General features: G+C 45.6%; 1 protein-coding gene across 4 annotated transcripts in view; it reads right to left on the bottom strand.

The window, feature by feature from the left end:
- Window positions 1–240: 240 nt before the first annotated feature.
- Window positions 241–25,959, bottom strand: part of Plagl1 (PLAG1 like zinc finger 1) — a 42,208-nt gene continuing 16,489 nt past the window's right edge. For 2 of the 4 annotated variants that reach the window (XM_041679939.1, XM_041679938.1), the window contains exons 3-4: window positions 5,779–6,053; window positions 241–3,333 (exon numbers count right to left, since the gene is read on the bottom strand). In XM_041679939.1, coding sequence (XP_041535873.1) covers window positions 1,641–3,333; window positions 5,779–5,930 — 1,845 coding nt within the window. In that variant the 5' untranslated portion in view covers window positions 5,931–6,053 and the 3' untranslated portion in view covers window positions 241–1,640. The remainder of the gene's footprint in view (window positions 3,334–5,778; window positions 6,054–25,959) is intronic. The other 2 variants (XM_041679941.1, XM_041679940.1) reach the window with 1 other exon arrangement.

Below are 25,959 nucleotides of genomic sequence, written 5' to 3' on the forward strand. Positions count from 1 at the left end.
AACATAGGACACTGTGACACTTTAAGACTCAGTGCCGAACATGTGACCAAAGCTTAAAGACTTTAAGTCATAATTTACTCAAAAGAGGCAAAAGTTCTGATGGGTGCTGATGCTGAAAATTGTGAAGAAGTAATGGCCCAGAGGAGGCGTGAGGGCACCAGGAAGGTTTTCTGTCTCAATGGGGGTCTAGAGCCCATGTTGATGCCGGTGTCGCTAAATGACAAAATTCAAGCCGGAATGTCAGATGCTTAACGTTTATTATATGTAGGATATATATGTCGGGAAATACAGTCTCAAAACGAAATACAGTCTTCGAAGGTTAGGCCTTACACTTTCAAACTCGATTAACAAGGTATCAAGAGGGAGAGATTACAAGTACAGTTACATTGCTAAACGGGTTTTACACTTTCAAAATCGATTAACAAGGTATCAATTGAGAGAGATTACGAGTACAGTTACATTGCAAAACGGGTTTTACACTTTCAAAATCGGTTAACAAGATATCACTTGAGAGAGATTACGAGTACAGTTACATTGCAAAACGGGTTTTACACTTTCAAAATCGATTAACAAGATATCAAGGGAGAAAGATTACAAGTAGAGTTACATTGCAAGACGCAATCCTCTTGGGATACAAACTAGTGACTTAAACTAGTCAACTACAGATACATTTTTCTATTGGCAACTACAAACAATACTTCAGAAGGTCAGCAGCTTGAGTACTATTTTAAGCTAGTCAAGGGAGATTCTTATCTAATACACTTATTTTTCTAATTCCAGTCTATTTTCTTAAATTCCTATGAAGAACACAATGGGCATTCGAGTCAGCAAAACACTTCTGACTGATGCCACAAGGAGTATACCACTTAACTAGGCTACACAGTAATTTTTTTTCTTGTCAGATATAACTGACAACCAGTTTTGTCTTTTAAGATAAATGAAGTCATAACTCACATTGCAACATCACATGAAAAAATATTGAAAACTACACGAAAAATTCACTTTAAAGATCAAGAAATCGATAACTTCACAAGGAACTTTTCCTACAAACTACAAAGTAGGCTACGAGAAGAGGAACTAAACTACATCTAACCCCGAAGGTGGAAAAGTCCCTGAAAAGAAACACACAGCCTAATTCTAAACGCCATACGAAGATTACCCTCTTCTCTTAAAAACATCTTCCGAGGCGGAGAAATCCGCACCTTTCCATCACGTCCCTCCTAGGCGGTACTACACACAAAGGTTCTTAGTTAACATCATTACAACAAAGGCATACAATTAAATTCAACACACTTTATTTTACAAAATAGCAGCTGTCGTTTTGGATCTTGTTTGTGATTATAATATGAGGATATAATATGAGGATAATAATATGATAATAGTACGATACTACTTGCACTTCAACTACAGGATACGCACACGCTCACTAAATTTGGTACAAAGCATGAATACTAAGGATACTATATATTGGCACAATGCATGCAGTGAAGAGTATTCCTTTTCTCAAGCTAGTAATCGCGAATAAACTAAAGCCCCAATCCTGGTTTTCAATCTTCCCCTCAAACTGTTTGATGTTTCAACCTGTAACTGTTGCTTAAAACGCCTTCCTCCTCAAGAATTACGCCTTCTTAAAAATCAGTTTATCTGAAAGCATGATGAAAATGGGGCAGTATAGCAGTGTTAGTGCCAGTCGTGAAAACGTGGGGGATTGGGGGTAAAGGGAGCTGCCCCAGGCTCACAGTGGCCACTGCTATTTGGGCTTCTTGTGGCTGCGGCTGTGGCAGTGGCTGTGGCATTGGCTGCGGCAGCGGCTGAGGCTGCGGCAGTGGCTGTGGCTGTGGCTGCAGCTGTGGTGGCTGCGGCAGTGGCTGCGGCAGTGGTGGAGGCTGCGGCAGTGGCTGAGGCTGCGGCTGCGGCTGCAGCTGCAGTGGTTGTGGCAGTGCCTGTGGCAGTGGCTGTGGCTGCAGCTGCATTGGCTGTGGCTGCAGCTGTATTGGCTGTGGCTGAAGCCCCATTGGCTGTGGCTGAAGCCCCATTGGCTGTGGCTGAAGCCCCATTGGCTGTGGCTGCAGCCCCATTGGCTGTGGCTGCAGCCCCATAGGCTGTGGCTGCAGCTGCAGTGGCTGAAGCTGTGGCTGCAGCTGCATAGGCTGTGGCTGCAGCTGTACCTGCGGCTGCGGTGGCAGCAGCGGTGGTGGAGGCGGCAGCGGTGGTGACGGCTGCTGCGCCAGACAAGTGATAGTGTGGGTCAGTGGTTCCCCCGGCCCGACTGGGATGGCGTTATTCACAAAACCATTCTGGGGGGGAGGAGGGGGGATCTGCCAAAACCCCAACACGGAGGAAATCTCCAGAGAGGCAGGAATCGCTATGTTCACAGCATCAACTATCAGCTCTTTGGGCAGGGTGACTTTCCCAATGCCCTCCTTAGCCATCTCAAAACATGGGCTGAGCTTGAGAGGCGACTGAGGCTCTTGGATAGGCAATTCCTCAAAGTAACCCATGTTGCCAAAGCCTTTGGCCTCTGCTTTAATTGGCAGGCCTGCAAGTGGGGCAAATGAGGTAGAAGGAGGACTGTACTTCGGCTCCTGAAGGGTTTGGGGAGGAGAGGTGGGAACTACCCCAGGGTGCAGAGTGATAAGCTGCTCTGGCATTGGCTGCAGAGGCTGGGTGACCTGTTCTGGGGGAGCAAGCACTAGACCATGAATCTCGGGTGGCAAGCCACCAGCAAGCCCGTTCTGAGGGGGCACTCCTAACTGGAAAGGAGGCATGGTAGCAGCCTTCACCTGGAAGGACGGCGGCGCAACGGTATTAAAGGTGCTCGCACACTCTCCTGCCTGCATACGCTCTTGCTTCAGCTCCTGCGAGTGTGTTTTCTTGGTGTGACGGGTGAGGTGGTCTTTGCGCCCAAAGCGCTGGGCACAGAACTGACACAGGAAGTCCTTGCATCCTGTGTGGACCACCAGGTGGCGACGCACATCCTTGCGGGTGTAGAAGCATCTGTCACAATGGTCGCACTGGTGCTTCTTCTCCCGGGGGGCATGGTGGGCTTTTTCTTCCGCGTGAGACTTGAGGTGGACCAGCAGGACCTCGGTGCTCCCCAGCTGGACGGCGCAGACGCCACAGGTGAGATCTCCGCTGCTAGCGGAATGCAGGGCCAGGTGCCTCTTGTAGCCCAGCATGGTGTGGTACTTCTTGCCACACTCCTCGCAGATGTAGGCGATCTTATTGGGATCGTGGGTCTGGAGATGGTTCTTCAGGTGGTCCTTCCGGTTGAAGGTCTTCTCACAGTGAGTGCACTGGTGGAGCTTCTGGGGTGAGTGTGTGGCCATATGCCTAGAAACAGAAAAGGGGGTGGGGGGAATAGTTTACAATAGAATCGTTTTATGATTGAAGACAAGGAGACAGCACTGTCACGATGTGACTAGCTATTTTTTCAAGGTCTTAGTGACATTTTAACTTATAAACTACTTTGCAGTATTTTCCAAGTGCAGATATTTTATCATTTAAAAAGGCAAGAATTACTAACATTGCTTTGTGCACAGCTCTCCTTCCTCTCTTGATTGAGATTAAAAGTTTAGGTCAGGGGTAAGGTTCTTGGGAGCCTTTTTAAAAATCATATACCTAATCTCGGAGAAAGTATCCAACCGACCTCCATGTTTTCAAAAGTTTGCCATCCTCAAACTTGGGAAAGTTCATTTTAGTAACTAAACACCCAAATGCTGTGCTAGTACTTCCCCTACAACACGACTTTTTGTGAGGATGTGTAGCTCACTGGTTGTGCGCAGGACACTTCATATCCCTGGTGACAGTGGCCCTTTAGCTCCTCATTCTTAGATTGTCTTCATCACAATTTCAATCCAATTGTAACCTTTGAACCAAGGACTTTGGATACAAGAGAATTCCATATATTTACTCTATTTTTGTAATCTCATTAAATCAATCCATTTTTCGGGTATATACATGATTATACATTTCATCCAACGGTCTACCTTGTCTGGCCCATCCCAGATCCACAGCCAACAGTTTAGTGGCCCCAATAAAGAAGACTGGAAGCCAGTTCAAAAACTGCGTTGCTGATCTGAATGTAAACTGTAATTTTCTTTCAAATAAGCAAACCACCACACTTTCCTCCTCATTTTTCTTCTTCTTCTTCTTTTTTTTTTTAAAAAAAAGCAGCCCTACTATGTACAGTGCTAAGAGAAGTTAGTTCCATCCCTGCCGTTCAGGTCACTATTACTTATTCATATAACATGGTGTGCCTTCACTTGACTGCTCTTATTTCATAGTGCAGGAACTGAACGTTTTGGTATGTCCTGTAGTCAGCACAGACATGCCCCCTTTGGACAGCAGGTAGATCGTGCCAAGACTTAGAGGTCTTCAACACACTCATTCACACTAAGACTTCCTTAGAGGTCAGCCTGCCCTGCCAATCAGCTTTTCTAGCCCTTGGCTGTCTCTTCCTAGTAGCTAGCTGTTTACCGTACCAGGACCCACCACTGTCTCTTTCTGGTTAAGTGGTCAGTTATTTTTCTTCAGTCTCTGCTTATAAAATGGGTTGCGATGATGGGAACTGGATGGAATGCTGCCCTATCCCCTTTAAGACAAACCTAAGCATCCTGTTCTCTCACCACTTGCCAGTTCCCTAAAAGAGCGTGGACTCTGGTCAAGGAGCCAGAGGGGCTGAGGCAGGGACAGTGGATAATGTACACTACTTCCTGCTTTGGCCCACTTTCCACCTTGATGGAGCAAGACATTTCTCCTGAACCACCTCTCTGGCCGTGCATAAGGCACCAGTTCCTCTTACCACGGTATTCCTAACTAATTCTACTTATTGGAATAATCTGCCCTCCTGTCTTTTCTTCTCTCCAGGTCTCTCATAGACCCCTGGGGTGGTCCCAGTGACGCCAGAGCTACCCTCTGTGTTAGCGTAAGGGTGCCTACATGTATGCAAAATAAGTGTGATGTTAAATGGGGAGCCCTTAACACGAAATCGGTGCACATGGTAGCCACTCGATACGGTTGTCATGACAACTAGAGAAGGGCCTCCAACAGGAGACATTTGCATTTTAAAAGACAGAAGCATTTCCAGTCTTATTTTAAACATCAGCTCATATAGCATTATCAGTAATAGCGATGGTCTTAAGGTCAGGAGCAGAATTTATCTCTTCCCCTTTCCCGCTTTTAAGTGCCTTCCTCCAGAGGACTCCACGGCGGAATTGCTGCTGCCACTCAGATTGGAAGCCAGGTCGCGAATTCTCTCACCTTTGCGTTACATGTGAGTCGTCAGCGACTGGAAGCTTGAAGGATCATTTCTAGAAGACTAGAGACCAGCAATATGGAGAGAAGTAAGCAGACAGCATTGGATGCAGTCAGTCACACTATGGTCTGATTGCATAGTTTATCTTTCCTGTGGCATTACCAGAATCCATTGCGGGCAGACTATATACCTTGGGTACCACTTACCTTACAGTAGAGAGTACCTACTTGCCACTAGAGAAATAATTCATAATCATATGCCACCTCTCTTCTAGAGGACTCATCTGAAAACCACTGGCTCGGTGTACCGTGGACTCCTCTGAAAGTCTGAAAGGGGCACACGTGCGAAGTCTAGCTACCCAGGTATCATAGTAATCACTGGAGATATGGCTTTAGAGAGTCCCTAAAAGGCTAAAATACACCCACACCCTGCCTTTTATGCTCCTTTGGTGAGAGCCCTGAAGGCCTGAAGAGACACTTAGAGGTCCAGGTAGAACTGCGCACCTTCGGAAAGCCTCTCACCTCATCAATTTATATTTAGAGACGAAGGCTTTGCCACACTCAGCCTGCGTGCACTTGAAGGGTCGCTCCCTGGAGTGTGAATAACTGTGGATGGTGAACTTCTCCAGGGTGAGGAAGGACTTGCCACATGACTGACAGCGGAATGGAGCCATGGCCTTTGCTTTTCACACCTTCTTTTTCAGATGTGCCGAGCAAATGCTCTGCCATCTAAAGCACAGGCAGAAAGAAGGGAGGGGCCCGCTACTGCTGGACTTCAGGAAAGGGTAGAGGCGGCACTGCAACCAAGCAGAGAGAGCCGTGAGGCACAGGAGGGATGCAGGGCAGGAAGGAGATTTTCATCACAATAGCTCCGCGTCCTGAATGGCCGTCTGTGGAGATAAGAGGAACAGTTTTCTCACACTGGCCATTGGAAAACTGTACCCGCCACCACTTTGGAGCCAATGACCCACAATTGGTATGCTTCTTTAAAATGGCTCAAATGGGCCCAGCTCCCCCATCCTCCCTTCTTGCTTCCCGCAGTCCTTCATCTGCCATTCTGGAGCCCCTGTATTCTGACGGCTCCTAATAAGAACTGCTATTTTCATAGACTCCAGGTCATCAATGGTTTCAGCTCAGTGTGAGACTCAGTGAACTGATTCAGCAGGGGGAAAACAAAACAAAACAAAACAAAACACACAAGCCTCGCTCTTTGTACGTACTGTGTTGCCGGTTCCCAATGGCCACCCTTTATTCAAACCACTAAGCTCTTTCCTCTTCATGCCCTGTTAGCATAGAGAAGCTGTTGACAACACCTGTTTAAACTCTCAGAGGATGAGAAGAAATCATTTGTATAGATCTCAGTGAATTTGTTTGTGGACTCACGATGCCCCAGGCCCAACACCAACCAAGTATGAGGCACGAGCCTTGCTGCCTTGAGGTGGGGAAGAGAGAGACAACGTTCCTGTGGGAACAAGACTGAGGACTCTAAGGAGAGCTGGAGCCAGCACTCTAGAGAGCCATTGCACACTCCCTAGTTACCTGCGGGTTAGCCACGGATAGGAAATGGGTGTTTTGCCCCCTTCAGCTTGTCTTGTCCCTAATCCAGATCCTTACCACACTTACAGCCCAGCCAGCACCCCAGAAACCCTGGATCTCCTTTTCCGACCATAAGTTGAGCTGCTTCAAGTGTCTAAGGTAGCACTGTAAGCAACAGAGCAGAGCACTGGGCAACCGAGCAATTTTCAGGGAGGCATGCTAACTTTCTGTGGGTCAATACTTTTAAACGTTTAGGGTTCAGGTTGAAGATCCCGAACCTGAAAAACCGCAGTGTCCCCACATTCCCCCTCGGAACATTTCTGAGTGTCAGTTTCTGCGAGTCCAGGAGGAGAATTTCATACCTGCCTCCTCATGATAAGTCACAGTCAAGATACCAATAACTTGAAAACAATCATAAAACTGCCTCAGGCTATTGTAGAAGGTGGGCATGAAACCGACACGTGACGAAACCCCGGGCTGAGGCTTGAGTCCCACCCACAGGATATCTCGTTCTGTTATACACACTTTTCCAAAAGTCAAACGCCTCTGCTGCACTGAAATGCCTGCTCTCCCAAGTGCTTCTGATAAGGGCTGTACAGCCTGTCCATTAGGCTTATGTTAAATACACGTGAGGCGCTTTTGTGCACAGTCGGCCCTTAGGGCAAGACTTTAAAGCTCAGTTGCCTGTAGCCTCTCAGTTACTGCTCTAAATCTTTAGAGTTGCCATTTATTGTTAAAGATTAATGTCTACTTCCCTCTTAAGGTACCTTCAAATCAAAAACCTAGGTAACATGCAAGCATGCCCTTAGGTGGACCTCAGTGAGTTCAAGGCCAGTCTGGTTTACAGAGTGATTTCCAGGACAGCCAGGACCATCACACAGAGAAACCCTGTCTTGAAAAGCAAGCAAGAAAACAAACAAACAAACAAACAAATAAATAAATGAATGATTTAACTGGGTCCCTGCATTAGCTCTACCCAAAGCCCTCTTTTTCCCACCCCTCATTCCTGCTTAGTATTCTCGTTCATGCTCAAAGCCCTCTTTTGAGTCATCTCCAACAGTCCTAACCACAGATTGATTCTTCTAAGAAATTCCACTGTGTGTGTGTGTGTGTGTGTGTGTGTGTGTAGAAAACCATAGTACTGGGCCAGCTAAAAAAAAAAAAAAAAAAAAAAAAAAAAAAAAAAAAAACCACATTCATTCAGTTGAAATTGCTTGCTGTTCTTTCCAGGTCTTGTTTTTGAAGAGACTAAAACACACACGGATTATGAAGCGTGAACTGCTCCTCCCCTCCCCCCTTCATAGCTAAAATAACACGGAGCACTCATCGCTTTGGAGGCGGGGAGGGCTCTGTCTTCCCCTCACCTTCTTGCCAATTCCAGGTTCATAGGCTGTTTTCAGCTTATCGAAGGGAATTCATTCTCCCCAACCCTTGCTTTAGGAGAGGAACAGTGGGCCCAACATAACTTCCTATGATGGAAGTGTGATACAAACAATGACGACCACACACTACCAACACGCTGCGCGGAAACTGCAGTTGCCGTGTTAGACACCCACAGGCAGCTAGCGGCTACTGTAGGGTGGCGCGGGCGTACTCCTAGATTCTCTGTCAAGACTATACTACTGATTAACCCTTGGGTGTTTTTACAGAAACACAAGAGGGATTTAGAGCAACTATTTGATTAACATGGGGCGGGGGGGCGGCAGGATGAGGTTCCCCAGTTCATACTTCAGCTCTATCCTGAATTCCAGCTTCTTGGTTGATATAATCACATGATACATGCAAATGGTCTATCGGAGACAATCAGCTGAAACAACCTATAATCTTTCCATTTCTGATTGTAACCTGAAAAGAAATCACAATGTATATTGTATTTATAGAATAAGAACCATGTGTCCTAAGCATCGAGCGACATGCGTGATGGAGAAATGATACATGTTGTCTTCCAGTGTATGCACCATCAGTTACTCACCACGTGAGAAGGCAGCATAGAACAGATACGTGTAGAAAGACAAGAAGTGACAAGCAGAACAACCGCCAGCAGTTATGAACCCTGAGTGACCACCTATCAACACGCCCTGAAAACAACAGCAACACAATCTTTCCTCCATTTCTGAAGTTGTCTTTCGACACTTGCCGACAATGTCAGTGCTATTCTCTAGTTACTTCTTCCCTAGGCTGCAAACACCAACCATCATGGACTTCACCCATGCCATGTCCCCCAGGCCTTCAGAGACTGGGCACAATCAGGGATGGTTAGACGTGGCTATGATTTACTTAAGAGTGACGCAGATTTCTCTAACTTAAAGTTCCCCAAACGGAAGAGCTCCTCACAAAACAAAGGCTATCTCCTCGCTTCAAGAACACCTTTCCCTAAACCTTCATCTTGCTGATGTTTAAGTAGGGTTAAACATATGCAGCCTAACGCAAAAGGCAAAACTCATCCTCAAATGCTGAGCTAATGAAGCACACCACGGTGACCACTCCTTAATTCCCTTGGAGCATCCTTAGAGACGCCCAGTTTCATAGTATTGTTATTACACTCAACATCTTTGCATATTGTATATACATGGGGACTGAGGCCACTGTTCTCAGGACCTAATCACAAACTTCCACAAAAAAATCTTTTCACAACAGACAATAAATTCCTCATGACTAAGGATCAAACCTTGACTGCTAGTAAAAAAAGCTAACAAATGTAGATATATACACCATCTCTCAGTCACCTCTCACCTAGTTCATACTAGCTGTATACTGATGATCCTATGCTTAAGTTAAAACCTGATGTACTTAAAATAGACCATCTATTATTCAGCAAACCATCAACAACTACAACAAAGCTGAAGGGGGACCATGGTCCCCCAAGAGAGCCAGTCTCTTCTGTGTCTTGACACCCAGATCTCTTTCCAATATTAAACATACAGCTATTTCAACACCTGTCACCCTGGAAAGATAGTAAGTCTTCCCCCCAAAACATCTCAGGACTTAATTTTTAGTCCCCCTGATTCTAAAAATACTAAGTGAGTGATACAGATCCGCTAGTGTGCCAAAGAAGGCTTGCGCCATCTGCTTCATTCTGCTCATGCTGATTATTTTAGGGATAAGAGAGGATTGGACTGGAATAAGAACATATATATATACATATAGTAACAGCCAGGAAGACTGTAGTCCCTGGGGGCTAGGAGTACTCAACAGTAAAGCAGAAGGTCAGAACACAGATGTAGACCCAGGACTTCCCCAGTACTGAGAAACACAATCAGCTAACGGGGAACAACTGTTTTACAGAATTCTCAAAATAAACCAGGACTTCTGGCTCCTGTTCCCATTGTCCCCAGTAATACAAAGTGAGGCCCATTGCTGAGAGGAAATGAGATTTCCATTTTGGTCTTCCATAGTGGATACTTTAAGTTGGTTGGCTATTTTGGTTTGGTGTGGTGTGGTTTTGAGCGGTCCTACTTAGAGTTTAGTGGGTTCTGATCCAAAATTTCTCTCTCAAATGCCCAAAACTTGGGACGGTTTTTATGTATTCAGATCAATTTTAAAAGGGCTTTTAACAAGGTTGGGTTTTTGTTTGCTTGCTTATCTCCCTTGTATTCACCAATTACGAAGGAGCCAATTGTCAAAACAGGAAGAGAAAAAATATTTTTTTGTATCTGACTTTAGGGTGCTTTTCTCAATTCTTTGAAGGACTGAATAGCAAGTCTTCACTGGCAAATTAAAAATACACCCAGACACATCAGCAGGAGGAGGGAGCCTTGAAACATCCTACCTGTTACTACCTATCTTTTATTCTGTGCACTCATTACATCTGGGGGCAAAGGACACATGTGAAACTCCCAAAGAGGTCATTGCTACTTCACCAGCACTGAGACATGAGGCCCACAGCTAAGTAGCAGGCCTATGAGTTCTCTGAAACGCTATGCAAAATTCACATGCATACTGAAATTTTTATGAGGAAGGGGGTCATCATTTTCTTTACAATTTTAAGGGGTCCTACAGGTTTACAGGGCATTTCCTGAGGTGAAAAATAGGAGGGAATCCTCCTGGGTGCTGCCAACATTCCCCTCAGATGTTTACAATGAACTAACATTTCCTAATTCATGTGCCTGTATTGTGTGCCCATGTCCCATCAAATTAAAATGGAAGGTTCTATGACGTTTCTGGGGAATTTAACAGTAGACAATCTATACAAATTGATTTTAAATGCGGTACAGGCGATAATAGAATAGGTTCTGTCCTGGATGGCAGGCTGCTCACCCATCACAGGGATGCACTTGTTGGCATATTTAAGCGTTCCGTGGATTACACAATGCTCAATAGTAAGATATTATCACTAAGTCCCCGGACATTTGAGTTGACACATCACTTAGAAGACGCTTGCCTGCGATGAACTCATACATTGGCCCCACAAGACCTGCCACCCTGCCATGTCTGCAGACCGTTCTCCCATGGCGGCGCAAAGGCAATCGAGGCCAAAGATCAGGCCACTGGGCTATTTCCTTAATGTGCTACATTCTCTTATAGCAAATGTGTTTTCCGTCCTCTCTGCCGGGCAAACTCCTGCTTCCCCTCTCTCCCAAATAAAATTACTCTGGCCACTCCTGAAGGTCCCCAAGACAAGTACCAGTGAGTCCTCAATGGTCCGACTGTGTTACTGGACACCAGGGCCTGTGTTGATGCTGCTCCTTAGGTATGCATAGCATCCGTCAGTTTTGTTAATGACACACAACTCAAAGATCTAAGAGAAAGTGGCTAGTCTGGGCCAGAGATTTTGAGACCATTTGGGTTTCTACTCTATCTCTAAAGAGAGGCTGCTGACTTGTCCAAGGAGAGAAGAGGCTTTGCTGATACCTTGTGGGCAGAGTACTTAGCTTAGTGGTTGGTAGTATAGAAAGGCTAAAATCTGAAGGAAAAATCCAGCAAAAGTTAGGAGTCAGCCATTCTGGTTCAGGTCTGGGTTTTGTTTTGTTTTTTTTTTTTAAATGTCACCTAATAGGTGCTCAAGCCACCAAGGAGACTGGAAGAACTAAGTGCCAAGCTACGGAGGAGAGAGGGAACACACCCTTTAGCTTCTGGAAAGCAGGTGACACAAGGAGCAAGGCTCATCTAGGTGCCTTTAGAAATGATTCAACTCTCCGCGGGTGGTCTGGGAGCCTGACAGAAAGCTTGTCACTGAGCTAGCAACCTTGACTGTCAATATTTCTCTTCCCTAGGGTAAGCTGATGAAGTATGCTAGCCCTGGGGTATAGAGAAGTTTGTTTTCCCTATGGCAGGCTGCAGCTAGAGCGAGTTTTCCTCTTAGGTATCTATCTATTTAGGGCTGTGGAAGGAGAGCAAAGCAGGCATGTAGGCACATGATGTTCCCAGAGCCCCAAAGACAGTCGCCTCTGCCCATAAATTCTCCGGCTTCCTCCAGGGTAAGACGTTGAGGGCATGGGCTACAGTGAGGAAGAATGAGCAAATGAGAATTAAGTCTCGTTTCCAAAAGCTTAGTAAGATGCATCTAAGGAACTTATGTGCAGTGGAAGGATAAAGGAGACCCAAATGGCTACAACCACCATTACTATTCGTTAGCTTGATCCCAGCAAACTGTAGGCTTTTTACACATGGGATCTCGTTGTTATAGACTGCTCCCTTCTCATACAATAATCCTGGATTTGAATTTATATGCATATGTATATGTCTGCAGGTTAAGAGGCCAGAAAAAGGATCACGAAAAGGAAAGAAGAGATGGGGGGAGGGGCAAAAACAAAAAAAATATAATGGAACACATGTGACATGAGAGGTAGAAGGGGGAGGCTATTGGATGGGGTGTGCAGCGGGCGGGGGTGGGACCAGCAGGACGGAGAAGAGAACGGGAGAGGGGTGGGGAAGGATCAGTAGAACAAAAGTATACATAAAAGTGTCACAATGACTATTTTATATGCTACCTTTAAAAACTAATAAAGTTTTCATTCAATGGGTTGAAGATGTTATCCGCCCACACTAATCAGTGGCTCCGTACACAGGAAGGGAGAGAGGAAGAAGAGCGAACAATGGGTAGAGAGGGCCAGCAAAACCATCTCAGCTGGAATGGGAAGTATACGAACCTCAAAGTGCCACAAAGGAAGGCGCCATACCAACACAGCTGCTTCCGGTGGGCAGAGTGTGGGCTTATCGCCATATACAAGTGCCCTAGAGCACAGGTCTGTGGCCTACCCCACCCCCACCACCAGCCCCCTTCTCTTCCCACACTGTCATGGCCTCCTGAAAACAGGAGAGGAGCTATCTGTGCAGACCCTTGCTCCCCAATGCCCCATCTCACACTGAACTCTTAAGCAGAAGATTCGGGAAGAGAAGAACGAGTGTCTTAATTGAGCTCAACAGACAGGTGCACCCAGAAAGACAAGTGTGGGGTCCAGATGGGCTCTGAAGCTGGGACGGGTCATCTTCGTTTTAAGACTACTCCTTGAAGGAAACTAGGTATCCTGGTGTGAGATAAGGGGTGGAGGGCAAGCCCACCAATCCAGACAAAAGCTTTTGGTATTAGAAGCAGATAGTCTAATGTCAAAGTCAGGATGAGGCTGTTCCTTTGCGACAGCTGAGAACACATGCATCCCCCCGACCCGCTGCGGGCGCCCTCCCTGTAAATCCTTCCGACTGACCTTTAGACCTTTGTGCTTCTCTAGCTGACAGCTGATCTCTTTCCCTGAAACTCTGTATGAAGGGAATGGGGAACCAGAGCTCTAATTAGCAGCATGGCCTATTGTCCCGATAAGGTCATCCTTCAGGGGAGGGAAGAAAAGCCGGGGTCCTTTTTAGGAAGTGAGAGGGTACAGGCTAATATTGAGAAAAACAAAAGCAACCTGAGTTCCACCGGCGAGGGGAAGCCAGATCCATGAGTTAAGAGAATCTGGAAGAGACTTACAATTGACACTGTCCACAGGGGACACTAAAGACTTGGGTGGGTCGTGTAGCCTCAGACAGTGATCTCTTCAGAAAAACAGGAAAAAAACCAAGAGCGTGAACACCCCTGTGCCTATAAGATGGTCTGGAAGATCTGAGGGTATAGTTTTTTGCTGCTTTTGCCAAGTGTTTGCACAGCCTAAGTTCTGATCGCCTCCGTGCAGGCTCTTTATACTTTATGCTAAGTGGCCAAGGGGGAGGTGCTGTACGCTTGTAGCCAGAGGAAGAACAGAATAGGAGAGGGATGGATAGGGAATGGTGGTACCTCAGGGCATGAGGTGAGGGATGGTGCAGTGGAAGAGTCTAGACAGGAGGCCCTTCAGGCATAGGAAAGAGGACTTATCACCCAGGGAACTGGGAGTTCGTGGAGGTCAGAGCCTGGGAGCAGTAGACGGCTTAACCGAGAGGCCAACTGCCATTGCTGCCTCTTGCATGACTATCTGAAAGGAACGGTAAATCCAAGGCCCTACTCAGAAGTCTCCGATGAATCTTTCTCCACACAAGATTGAGTCCAGGACCAAGTCACACCAGACACGCTTTTGACAGGCGCTTTCAAAATGACAGCGCATGCTATTATTTTTAAAAGCTCTCTTCACAGAGGGTTACCCAGAACTCGGAATCTGCAATATGAAAAAGTGAATGTTCTTTATCTGTCAAGCAAACTGTTCATCTAGAAATAAATCTGGACTGTAAAAAGTATTTAATCACCAGATCTTTATAGTTCTCCCTCTTAGATTTTTTTTTTGTTGTTGTTTTTTAAGCTGGTAAACATTTTATTGGGTTTCTGCTTTGAAAGTGGCAAGAAGAGAAGGCAACTTTTCTAAACTTCTGCATGGGTTTCTCTAAAATGGTGGGGGAGAGTGCTTGGGAATGGAGGGGGAGCTTAAAAGGAAAGAAACACTAGCTAGACGGGCCTCCTCTTTTTTTTTTTTTAATCTTGCGTCTTTTTCCTCCCCCATTCATAGCTTTAGGCCCTTTGTTTGTGTAACAGACCATTACAATCATACCCGGTTCGAAGGGGGAGGAATGGGAACTCTCTAAGTAGCTGTCCCAGCAGTCCACATGTGTGGTCCCTCCCCCAGCACAGCCGGCCCCATCTGCCTTTCTGAGCTCCAAGCCTTCGACAGGGCAGGCACCTTGCTCACAATAAGCCCAACTTCCCACTGAGGCATGCATGTTGGCCCTTCCCAGGAGCCTGCAGCCTCCCCTAAGCCTCTCTGCTTTCCCCACTTTGGGCCTTGGCCAGTCCCCTTCAGCCCCTTAAGAGAGCTGTCTCCAGACAAGCTAGCCCTTTTCTTTCTGCAGCCTGCGGGTTCTCTGAATTCTAGGCAGACACATTCCAGATCTCCCTGGCTATCACACACTCTGTCCTCTAAAGTCATGTACATTATAAACAGAAGACGAGAGCCGAGATTCCTCTCCTCTAGCCTCCCCAAACTAATTACAACTCCCTGGGCCTTTGTCCATTCTTGGCAGATAATGCTGACCCTATTGCTATGAATTTCAATTTCTTGGTTAATGAATCAAAATAGTATTTAGTAACTGTTGTCTTTCCAAAGGAAACAAAATATTATTTAAAACAATACTATAGTGTTTCAGTTGAGCTCATAAAGCCTTCCTGCAGTGTTCAGTCCAATTTCTACACAAAGGCCTACCATACAGCCAGAGAGGCAATGGGACTGCGTTTGATACTCAATGAATTGAATTTCCCTGTCCCTGCTAATGAGATACTGGACTGAGAAAGTGCATAGGACATGGTGAAGTGCCTGGAAAGGATTAACCTTCTGTAATGGTACGGATGAGGAGAGTGCAGAGCAGAGGCTACTCTAGCTGTCCTGAGCTAAGTCATGTGCTCTTGGGTTCCCCAGCAAACCATTTGGATGAGCAGAAGAGCCCTTCAGCCCATAACTTTTACCAAAATGGGCTCCCTGGAGAAGCCAAATGCAGCCGACCTCCTCAGGTTTATAACTCGCCTCTTTCACGAGGGAAGAACAACCTGGCAATGTCTTCGGCTCATGGCTCTGTCATCAGAGGTAGCCTAGGGGTTTCTGAGCTGTCAGGATTGTTAGCAGAAGATGCCATGGACATGCTAGGTAGAGCTGGGGCTGCAGACAGGGTAGGAGAACTGCAGAGGATATAAAATGTTGCTATTTCTGTATCACCAGAGCGCCTAAGATGGAGACTATATTGATGGTTTGACAAGAGAAAAGAATCCTAAAGTGTTGTGGGCTTCAAGAGGTAACTTGGGCCTCAGTCGCATCCCTTCATCCCTGAGTTTGCCAAGTGCTTCCAAGTAACTCTGTGTTTTGAGATTGTGTATCCCTGACTGGCTTGGAACTCCCTATATACACCAGGAAGGCTCTGAAATCATGAGGATTCACTTGTTTCTGCCTCTCAAGTGCTGGGATTAAAGGCATGTATGTGTACCACCACATCTGACCCCCAAGCGATTCTTTTCAAACACGTCCAGGCAGAAATAAGTTTTCAACTTTCATACCTGTGTGACCAGGAATGTGAGCTGTTGGGCAGGTATGGAGTCCTCTAGAAGTCTGTCTGAAGACTCGAACCTGGAAGAAGAGACTTTGGACACTGGCAGAGAATGGAGCTAGAACACGCTCCCATGATTCCACCATCTGAAACTGTCATGAGGGCACGTGCCCCATTGCTGTGGTCTAAAGGCTGCTTGTTCCCTATGCCTTCTCAAGCATCTCCAATGATGGGTTTTATTTAAAGCACACCCCTTGTCCTACACACAAATGCATTAGGACTCTGACATTTTCCCCTGCTTTCTGTGAGCAGAGGAAAAAAAAAAAGAACATATGAAATTGCTTACATAAAATATTCAAAACAGCACTTGGAGGAAATGGTGTTTCTTTTAAAACAACAATATTTAAATGCCGTAAAACAGGTATGCAAATCTACGCAGTAACAGAACCTGAAACAAACTATGAATCAGAAGAAAGCAGTAACTGGGCGGCATGCGTTTTCAACAGGAGTTTTATGTAAGCATATAGATTTATCAAATCCGCAGTGTAAAAGGCCGACATCTCTGAATACTCAGTTTAAGTGGGCACTAAACTTGACTATGCGTTAGAATTAGCAGGGAAACCTTTTTTTAAAATAAAAACTAAAAAAATAAAACAACAAATTCCAAGGCTACCTCACAAATCAACAGACTGAACCAGCTTGACTGGGGCCCTGGAAACTGATGTTTCTCCCTAGCTTCAGTAACCTGGTCCTCATACCAATCTTGTGCCACTGAACACTGGCACACACTTAGAAACCCACGTCCCTGTTCATCAGTTGATTCTACCACTTGGCCTCCTTGAACTCAGACTATCCTGCCAAATCGATTTTCTTGGGATAGAGAGGATGCCTCATGATTTTCTTAACCAGGATGAAAACACTTGATTGGGAAAGCTAATTCTAGCCCAGCTAAGGAGTTTATCCCCTTGACTGCCTGTTTTCTTCATTTGATCAAAAAGGCTATGGCTGTTTGTTTCATATGGAAAAAAAATTGTAGCTTTCTTTAGACATTTAAAAAATAATCAAACACAGTTCATGAAAAAAAAATCAAAAACACAAACTGGAAAATGACCATGAATTTGTCTGAATCTGTTGGTTTTCCATCTGGTCCGCATTCTGCTTGTGTAAACAGACTGTGGGCACGGTCCACCTCATTTCAAAATGTTCCATACCACCTGTGGACATTTAATTGGGTGGTCCCCAGAGGCCTGCATTAACTTTTTTTTCCCCAAGAGATTTAAAACACATGAAAGCAGAAGAATGAAATGAGTCTGGATGGCTCCTCATTGAGTCTGCCCATCTCCCCAGCCAACAATACCAATTTACGTATTCAAAGGGCAGGGAACTCGCTTTTGCTGCCCAGGAAGAGGCTTATAGAACATGAGGTACACAAGCCAGGCAGTAGAGTGGCTTGGCTTTATTGTCAAAATATTCAAATGATCACGAAGAGAAAGCCATGCCTTTCTGCATTCAACAATACTTGGCCTCGGCCAGCTTATTCTTCAACTGCACAGTATGAGCAGCAGTGAAAGAGGGGGAACCCTGGCAGGGAGGGGATCAAGCCCCTCAGCCTTTCCCACCTGCCCACCCAGCACTGCCTCCCATACACACACAGAGAGACTGAACAATGGGGTGGAGGAACACAACCTGGAACAGGCCCAACCAGGTCCAGGGGACAATCTTGTGCACCGTGCAGTGTAACATGGCAGAGATGAGACCATCAGGGAAAAAAAAAAATCACCCATCTCGGCTTGACAGAATGCCACTTGCAGACTGTTTTTCAGGTCTTAGATTTCAAAAGCTGAGAAAAAGCGTCTTCAAATGTCAATTTAAAAAAAAAATGAGAGGAAAATGACCCTATAAAATTAAACAACGCTAAGGCAGTGTCCCAGCAGTCTTGAAGAGCAAGAAAAATCACATTTTTCTAAGAAGGGAGTTTGGCATGCAGTAAATAGAATTACATTAATTATTTTAAATGGATTTTGAATGCCACTCATGGGCAAGAGAAATGGAAGGTTCGCCAGCCTAGAGGATATGATTTCCAGAAGGCACCTCTGCCTTCACAGTGTGCCTACACTAGAACGTGCCTTTCTCCAGCTAATGAACTGGGCTCGCTGCTGGCTGAGCCTTCACTGAAACTCAGATTGAACAAAGAGATTTCTTCCAGTTTCAGCTCGCTCCCTTTGAGCTGCTCCTGCCTTGAGTTAAACATATGCTTGAAACTTACTTTTTTTTATTATTTATTTCTAAGGCTCTGAGTGAGGACAATTGGGGAACCTCAGATACTGGAAAGCCCGTTTTAATTTTCAGTAAAATTCCTCTTGCTAAAGGTGTGTAGGGCTGGCTTAGGAATGCCTCTCAGATATGCCTGTTTTCTACTTTCTAAAAAACCATTATCTCTTATGCAACGGGGCCCACTAATTTGGAAGCTTACAGATAAATAAATCTTATCGCAGAGAGAAGGATCACGAATAGTGAAGTTCTATCTTTGAAGAGACCCTAGGGGAGACTGCATTCTCTTCCAAAGATGTTTTTAAAAGATGCTACAGAGGGGCAGGCTGACCAAGGGTCACATGAAATTTTAATAGATTTGGGGACCTCATTATCTGGCCTCTGTTCTCTTATTGTAGATAATCTTTGTATTCCTCATTCCTGAAACTCAAGGTTCCAAATCCTTCCTGAGTTTGGAGGCCTCCCAATTTGCTGTCTTTAATCCTGAACTTTCTTACAAATCCTGAACGGAAGTGTCTCCCTTCCTGCTGTGCTCCTCATGGCTTCCCCTCCAAACCTTCTAGTGGCCCCTGTCCACTGCCTACCAGCTTAGCCGCTGACATCACTGTGTAGTTACAACTGCGAACTCGTGGATGCTCCCCAGGTGATGGACAGGTGTTCAGTACCTCCCAGCCTGAAAGACCCCAGGAGTGAGCTCCTGGACAAATGCAGACGTGCTGGTATGCGAACTCGCCTGACCCTGTAACTGGCCAACAGCTGAACAGGGTGAAGATCAGGTCCCTGCCCTCTAACCTCTTGGCCTCCACAATCAGAAAATCTGCACTCACCTGAGATCCCCCTCCTCCGCCCGTGAACATGCTGCATAGATTGTGTGTGCTGACTGGCCCTCAGATCTCTTTTCTTCTTTCACAATTCCCTACAGTTCAAGTGCCTTTCCTATGGCCAGTAAATCAGCATGGTGGGAAACTTGGAAATTTTATTTTATTTTTTGCCAACAGTGTCCCTTGAAAGCTCAATTTAAACAGGTGGAAGAGTTCCAACCTTTCAGATTTTCTCCCAGCCGAAAGCAGACAGGACCTAAAGTCTGTTTGCTAACATTTAAACCTGTCACGGAAACTAGGCAGGACTTAGAGTAACTCAGGAAGGGAGGAGGGAAAGGGGGGAGGAGGGTGGGGAGGGGGAAACTCTTCTCTCCTTTGCCATGTCGCTCCAGGCCCAGTTTAGAAAGGCAAAGGCAATCAGTCTGTGCAGCAAGGGGGCCCCACCTGGCAGGGCTGGGGTAGGATCCCTGACCAGACTGCTGCCTGCGTGGGAGCATCCGTGCCAGGGAGGGAAACTGACCTCCACTGGGGCTCCAGCCTGCACTCCTGGCCCTGTGGCCGACAGCTGCAAGGCTTCAAGTCACCACCGCTGTGATGTATGGAAGGGCAGAGGTTCAGTTCCTCACCTTCCAGGCGCCATGAAAATCTCTAGGTTCAAGAAAACACGGCCAGTGTAAGCAAGGCAGCTAAAACCAGTCTAGATGGCGTTCTTTAGATCGCCATTCTGGGAGCCAAGGATGGTGGCTTTAAGAATCTCTCTGACCTTGGATGGTGAGATTCATATTTGTGGGTGCCACCTCAGTAAAGAAGCCAAAAATCTTCCTTAGAATTGTGCCTCTCATTGAGACTAGGACCTCTGGGACTGCAAGCAATCTGTCAAAAGCAATCAACAAAGGCCACCTGGGTTTGCAGAGAGAAGCATGGGTGCTGAAGGTTTGGGTGACCTGGGGGAGTCCTTTGTTTTAGTACCCTAAAGCAGATAAAGCAGGAAGATGGGGGGGACAGAGGACTGCTGTTAGATTACGCTCACAGGATTAACTCCTGTGCAAATACTTAGAAAGGGAAAGGCGCAGGGTGTTATTTTAAGGCCTTTATCTTAAGCTCTGAATTGCTAAAAGCAAACAAACAAAGACCAGGGAGAAGTCTGCTTGGAAGAGGCAAGAGGTAGGCCAAAGCAATTGCAGGCTGAGGTCCAGGAAATCGTGTATTTCCTAACCTAGGTATGCTTCCTAGTCACCAAGCTGGGGCAGGGAGTGGTCGGCTGATTTCCCTAAGATGAAAATGAGGAGCGCTAGAACCAAGGTGCTCTGGGAGAGAGGAGATTCTATACCTGATACAAAGGGGAAAAAATACTCAAAACCAGATGGGTTAATTCAAAGGTGCTTGAGGCACTAACGACATGTCTAAGTTCATGGAAAGGGGACAGTGTTGGGCTCTGTAGTCAGTTGTATCCTCCAAGTTCAGTCTATGGCTGGATGTCTGGGTCCTATAGAAGAGGTTTATACAAAGGCCTTGATAAAAACCCGAAGAGTGTTTGGGATAAGCCAAGGTCATCGGCCACAGTGGAATGTTTGGAATGGCAGAACCCCCAGATAGGGTCTAAACCTAAAGGGTCTGTGGACAGTGCGGCACGTGTTATGTCAGATGGCCTGCATAACAGTGACACCACAGACTCGGCTAAGATGGTTCCCTTCTTCTAGGACACCAAGCCCCAGCTCTCTGTATTCTGAGAGCAATAGACGTAAGCTAAACTGTACTCAAGAGAGAACGCAGAGGAAGGGAATGTGGAAGTTAAGACATCGGGCAAGGGAGATAAGTGGGACCACTGTGGCATAGCAGAGTCTAAGCCTCTGTTGGCACTCGCTTGCCCTGCCATAGCCTGTGAAATCCAGAAGGAAGGAAACAAAGAACCAGGTAGTGCCCCCCCCACCCCATAACAAAGGCAGCCACCTAAGGATCCTACCCTCCCATCTGTGGTGCCTAACACCTTGGAGGAACAAATGGGAAGAGTACTAAGGGAAGGACCAGTCCACTGTATTGATCCAGAGAGAAAGTTCCTGTGACTTCTTTGAGACATCCCACCAACCCAATGAGCAAGAACCCGGAAGTCAGGACTACCGAAGGGCCATGTCCACATGTCAGAGAATGAGGGCCACGCTGGCCCCGGTGTTTCTGGACTGGCTCCCCTTCATTCTAAATCGCAACGCTCCTGTCAGGGTGGTTCTTACTAACATGCTAGCCTATTCCTGTCACCTGCCTGTTCGGAATTTCTCAGTGGTTCCATTAGTTTCCGTCAACTGCCACCAACCGAGCCTTCTAACGGGAACCACTGCAAGGTTCTAATCAGCAAAGCAGGAAAGGCTTGTGTTAGAGAAAGAGACCACGCGCTGTAGGTAGAGATTACGCCTTCAGACTCATCGCTTCTATACATTACAACAGGTAAATAACAATTTCCACACAGGGGGAAAACTACCACCACCACCAACAAAATACTGCCCACAGAAAAGAATTACCGGAGCCATTCTGCGTTTTTCTATAAGAGCACTTACGGAGTTTGTACTCTTCCATGAATCATAACCAGCAGCTCTCCTACGCACTGTGAATTCAATAGAAGGGCCAAATGAGAAGCGTTTAGAGAAAACAACATGAAATGGCCCTGATCTTAATGTAGCTCCCATTTACATAGTGATTGTGTGCACGCATTATGAATCACTTTTAATTCCTGCCGCTGAGATAAAAAGGAAGAATTTTACCTTGGTAAATGCTACATAATGGGTCAATTACGTGATTCTCTCAATAAAGTACATTTGTTATGGTGTAAACACACATCATTTCCAGCATTGTTTTAAATACTGACAGGAAAATGTGCTACATGGGCTAATTTTAATAATAGCCAACATGTTCCTCTGAGGAGACTCGCTGCTTTCATTCCTGTTTTAATTGCTAATGGGGAAGGGGAGCAGTTTTAGAGATGTATTTATTTGTCATGCACATGAGTGTTTGCTCAGAACATATGTGAGTGCACAGTTTGCAAGCCTCCTACCCACAGAAGGTAGAAGACAGTCCTGGGTCCCCTGGAACCCGAGTTATGGTGGTTGTAAGCTGCTGGGAACTGAACTCTGGTCCTCTGCAAGAGCAGTAAGCACCCATAACTACTGAGCCTTGGAAAGTAATTTAATGATGTTCTTTAGAGAGCAATTTTTCTTATCTAAAATTGACACGATGGTTTATTTTATTGTATTTCATTCCATGTGGGACACATCTCCAACTTAACACAAGGTTATAGCCCTAAGATTAAAGAAGGAAACAAATGGCAATGTTCGGCTGTAGAACCCAAGACAGAAACAGCAGCAGCCTTGGGGTTGGGTAGGTCCAGGTCTGAACAGTGGCTCTATTCTTAATAGATGCCTTCAAAATAGACAGCTACTATCTCTCAGTTCTGTACGTCACGTATGAAAAGACTCCCCAGTTCTTACGTCGTGTAACAGCACTTGCTGTGATTTTAATTTGGTGTCACATTTAACGACTGAAACCCATTACAAACAGGCCTGAAATGAACTGGTCTCAGAAGCGTCACCACGTCACTCACAAGACGGATGAAGCAGTTCACCTAGGACTTTGGGAGTTTGCTAACATTTCTCTCCAGAGTGTGGTGTTGGGAAGTATGTCAGTTGCAAATAGAGTGGGAGAAAAAAAGAGGCATTTAATACTTCAAATGGACACACCTAAATACCTTTCTACATTAGCTTCTTCCACCTGAGGCATCTGGACGTCAGCCTCCAAGAGCATAGAATTGATTGGGAAGCTATTTATAAAGTAACCTTTAGGAGGGGGGATATGAAATGTGAGCTGGAGTGAGTATATTTACAAAGCCTAGAATTTATTAAGAAAAAAAAAATGGTAGCAGTTTTGTTTTGTTTGAGTTTCTCTGTGTAGCCCTGGCTATCCTGTAACTTCCTCTGTAGACCAGGAGGAAGTCTGCCTCTGCCTCCTGAGTGTTGGGATTAAAGTAGGGCACCACATGAGAATTAAACACATGTTGAGGGGATCCCATTGAAATGTTGACTAGCAATGAAGCTGGAATCGTGGCCATTAATTTGAAACGAGGGCACAAAGCAACTATGAATGGCGGAGAGCGAGAGCTAGAACTCCTGGAATATCCCAAGGACCCTGACAACCATGAATTCCTTCATAGAAACACTGACCTACTTCACAACTCTAGGGACAGAACGCGCACCACGGAGAGTTAGCCCACAGTAGCATTCCCTGCCTGCCAGACAGGGCGGGACTACCCCCCTCACGTCAATGGGTTTCCTCTTCCAGGGGCTTGTGCTCTATCTAGGTGGCTCATCGTCACCATTTCACAACCCAGGAAGCCTGGGGAGAGAGAGATTAAGCAGACTGCATGCGGTTTTTGTGTGGCTCCAGGGGGCGCTGGGATTTGATCCCCTAACTGCGCTCTCTACAGAGAACAGACTAACCGCTAGCTGGAATACGGCAGGGTGACATGTGACAGACACTGTGACCTTTACACCTAGACATCTGCCCACACATGCCATTCCCGTTCCCCCTCAAAGCCTTTGCTGGCTTTTCTATTATGTTTCCGTCTAAGGCTGCTGTCACTCCTGATGTGGCCCCTGCCTCTAGTGTCATCTGGGGCTCCTCTGTCCCCTGCATGGGAAGGTAATATGTCTTCTCTAAGCTGTCATATGTCTGCCCACTCACTCTCCCCTGGGCAGTCTTGAGTCAGCTCTTGTTTTTTTTCCTGAGTTGAAGACCACACAGTAGAAGGAGTTGTGAGAACATTCCAGAAAACATTGGCTGTCAGAGATTTGATTTGAGAAACCCCAGGCCCTGGATAGAAGCTAGAATTGTGGGGGGGGGGGGGGGGATTTGGGAAACTTTTTATTTTTAAAGATCTCCTATCTTCTCGCTGCTTTTCTGTCTCTCCCTACTTAGGTATGATGTCACAGGGATTTACAGAGATGGGGAGGACTGAACAGCCAAGTAATGTGCTTAATGCTTCCTAGCTACAAGTTAATAGTTTTGGAGGTAAGCATCTACCAGGGATCAAGCCATAGTGATACCTGCTTCAGAAGAAATCTGACTTCTCTATCCACCCTCCTGGGCTCAACACATTTATACAACCTGTACCAACTCTTCTTCCCCTATGGGATTCCTATAGCTGCCTCTTCATCCCTACCTGGACTTAAAACAGAAATCCAAATAGATTTCTTTACAATTATCCATAGTATAAAAATAAAACAAACATGAGACTCAAACCCTGTTCAGTGGCTGTGCTGTCCCTCACACCTCCCAAAATTTCCCATTATCACTTTAAGAAGGGATTTCTTTGAAGAATATTAATATCTCTTCCTTCCCTACATCTCAAGTTTGAAAATAAAAAAAGAAATAGTTTGCAACTTGAGAAGAGTTCAGTAGTTGGGTTTGGGTTAGGGTCCTATAAAATCCAAGTGGTTTACAGGATTGGAACTTCCCTCGTTTTTCACTTGGGGGTGGGGGTTTGTTTCCTTTAACAAAGAATGCATAGGGTACAATGGTAGAAGGGCAAGGGAAGCCAGGGGAGGCTTTATTCTATATTATCAGCATATCATAGAATTAAATCATATTCAACACAAGCTCTATCTACCTCAATCACTAAATTTAGTCAAGTGAAAGTCTACAGGACTCTTCATTGATAGGCTTTTCATCTACTTCATGAAAATAACTATACATGACACCAAGACTCTTTAAAAAAAAAAAAAGAATGAAAACAGAAACCGGCCCCTCAAAAGACAATGTCCTATGCTTTTAATGCCTTCTCCTAGAAGGGCTGATTGGCACCCCACAAACTTACTAAGGCAAAAAAAAAAAACAAACAAACAACCAAAAAATCAGTGTTTGATATCTTCCATAATGGAAAGATTTTTTTTTAAAGAGTAATAGCGCTGATCAGGTACAATAGACCAATCAAGTTTTCCTAAAATTTAGTATTTGCAGTTGAAGCCTGGGTAAGTAATTACACTCACAGGGAGCCATCAATCCCTATTCATTCAGTCACATTTAGTGAGCCAAGAGATTTGCGAGGCTTGAAGATATAAAAATGAATACGGCCCAGCTGCTTTACTTCCAGCTAAAAGAATACACCTAAACAAAGAGCTCTGGGGGGATGTGTTAAGTGCTATGATCGAGGTACGCACAAAGGGCTGGGGCCAAAGGAAAAAGCCATAAATTCTTGCTGGGAAATGAAGCAAGCGAGGGGAGACTGCTAAGAAGGGGTGAGATACTTCCTTGCGATAAGCTGGAGAATTTTCTTTCCTCTGTTCTGCAAAGGAAGGTAGTCATTTTAAGACTTAGAAACTATTGTTATTCTGCGCACTATCTTGGGTCCACTATCAGTTTCCCTAACATCTGACACACACTTCCATCTACAACAGTGTAAGACCAGAAAAACTTTCTGATGGGTAATCATTACATTCCCACAATAACCACGCAATATGGGAAGGCAGGAGTCCCCGGCATGAACTTCGAGCTCAAGTTCAAAGATGTTTTGAAACAAACAAATGAACAACAAACTTTGGAGAAGTCGCATGCAATATTCATGCTTCTCCTTAACATAAAAGGAAAGGGCATCACCTGATTA

Source organism: Microtus oregoni, unplaced genomic scaffold (genome assembly GCF_018167655.1).
Source record: "Microtus oregoni isolate MIOR12 unplaced genomic scaffold, Mior012 000033F_ref0000390, whole genome shotgun sequence".
In the NCBI taxonomy this organism is placed as follows: Eukaryota; Metazoa; Chordata; class Mammalia; order Rodentia; family Cricetidae; genus Microtus; species Microtus oregoni.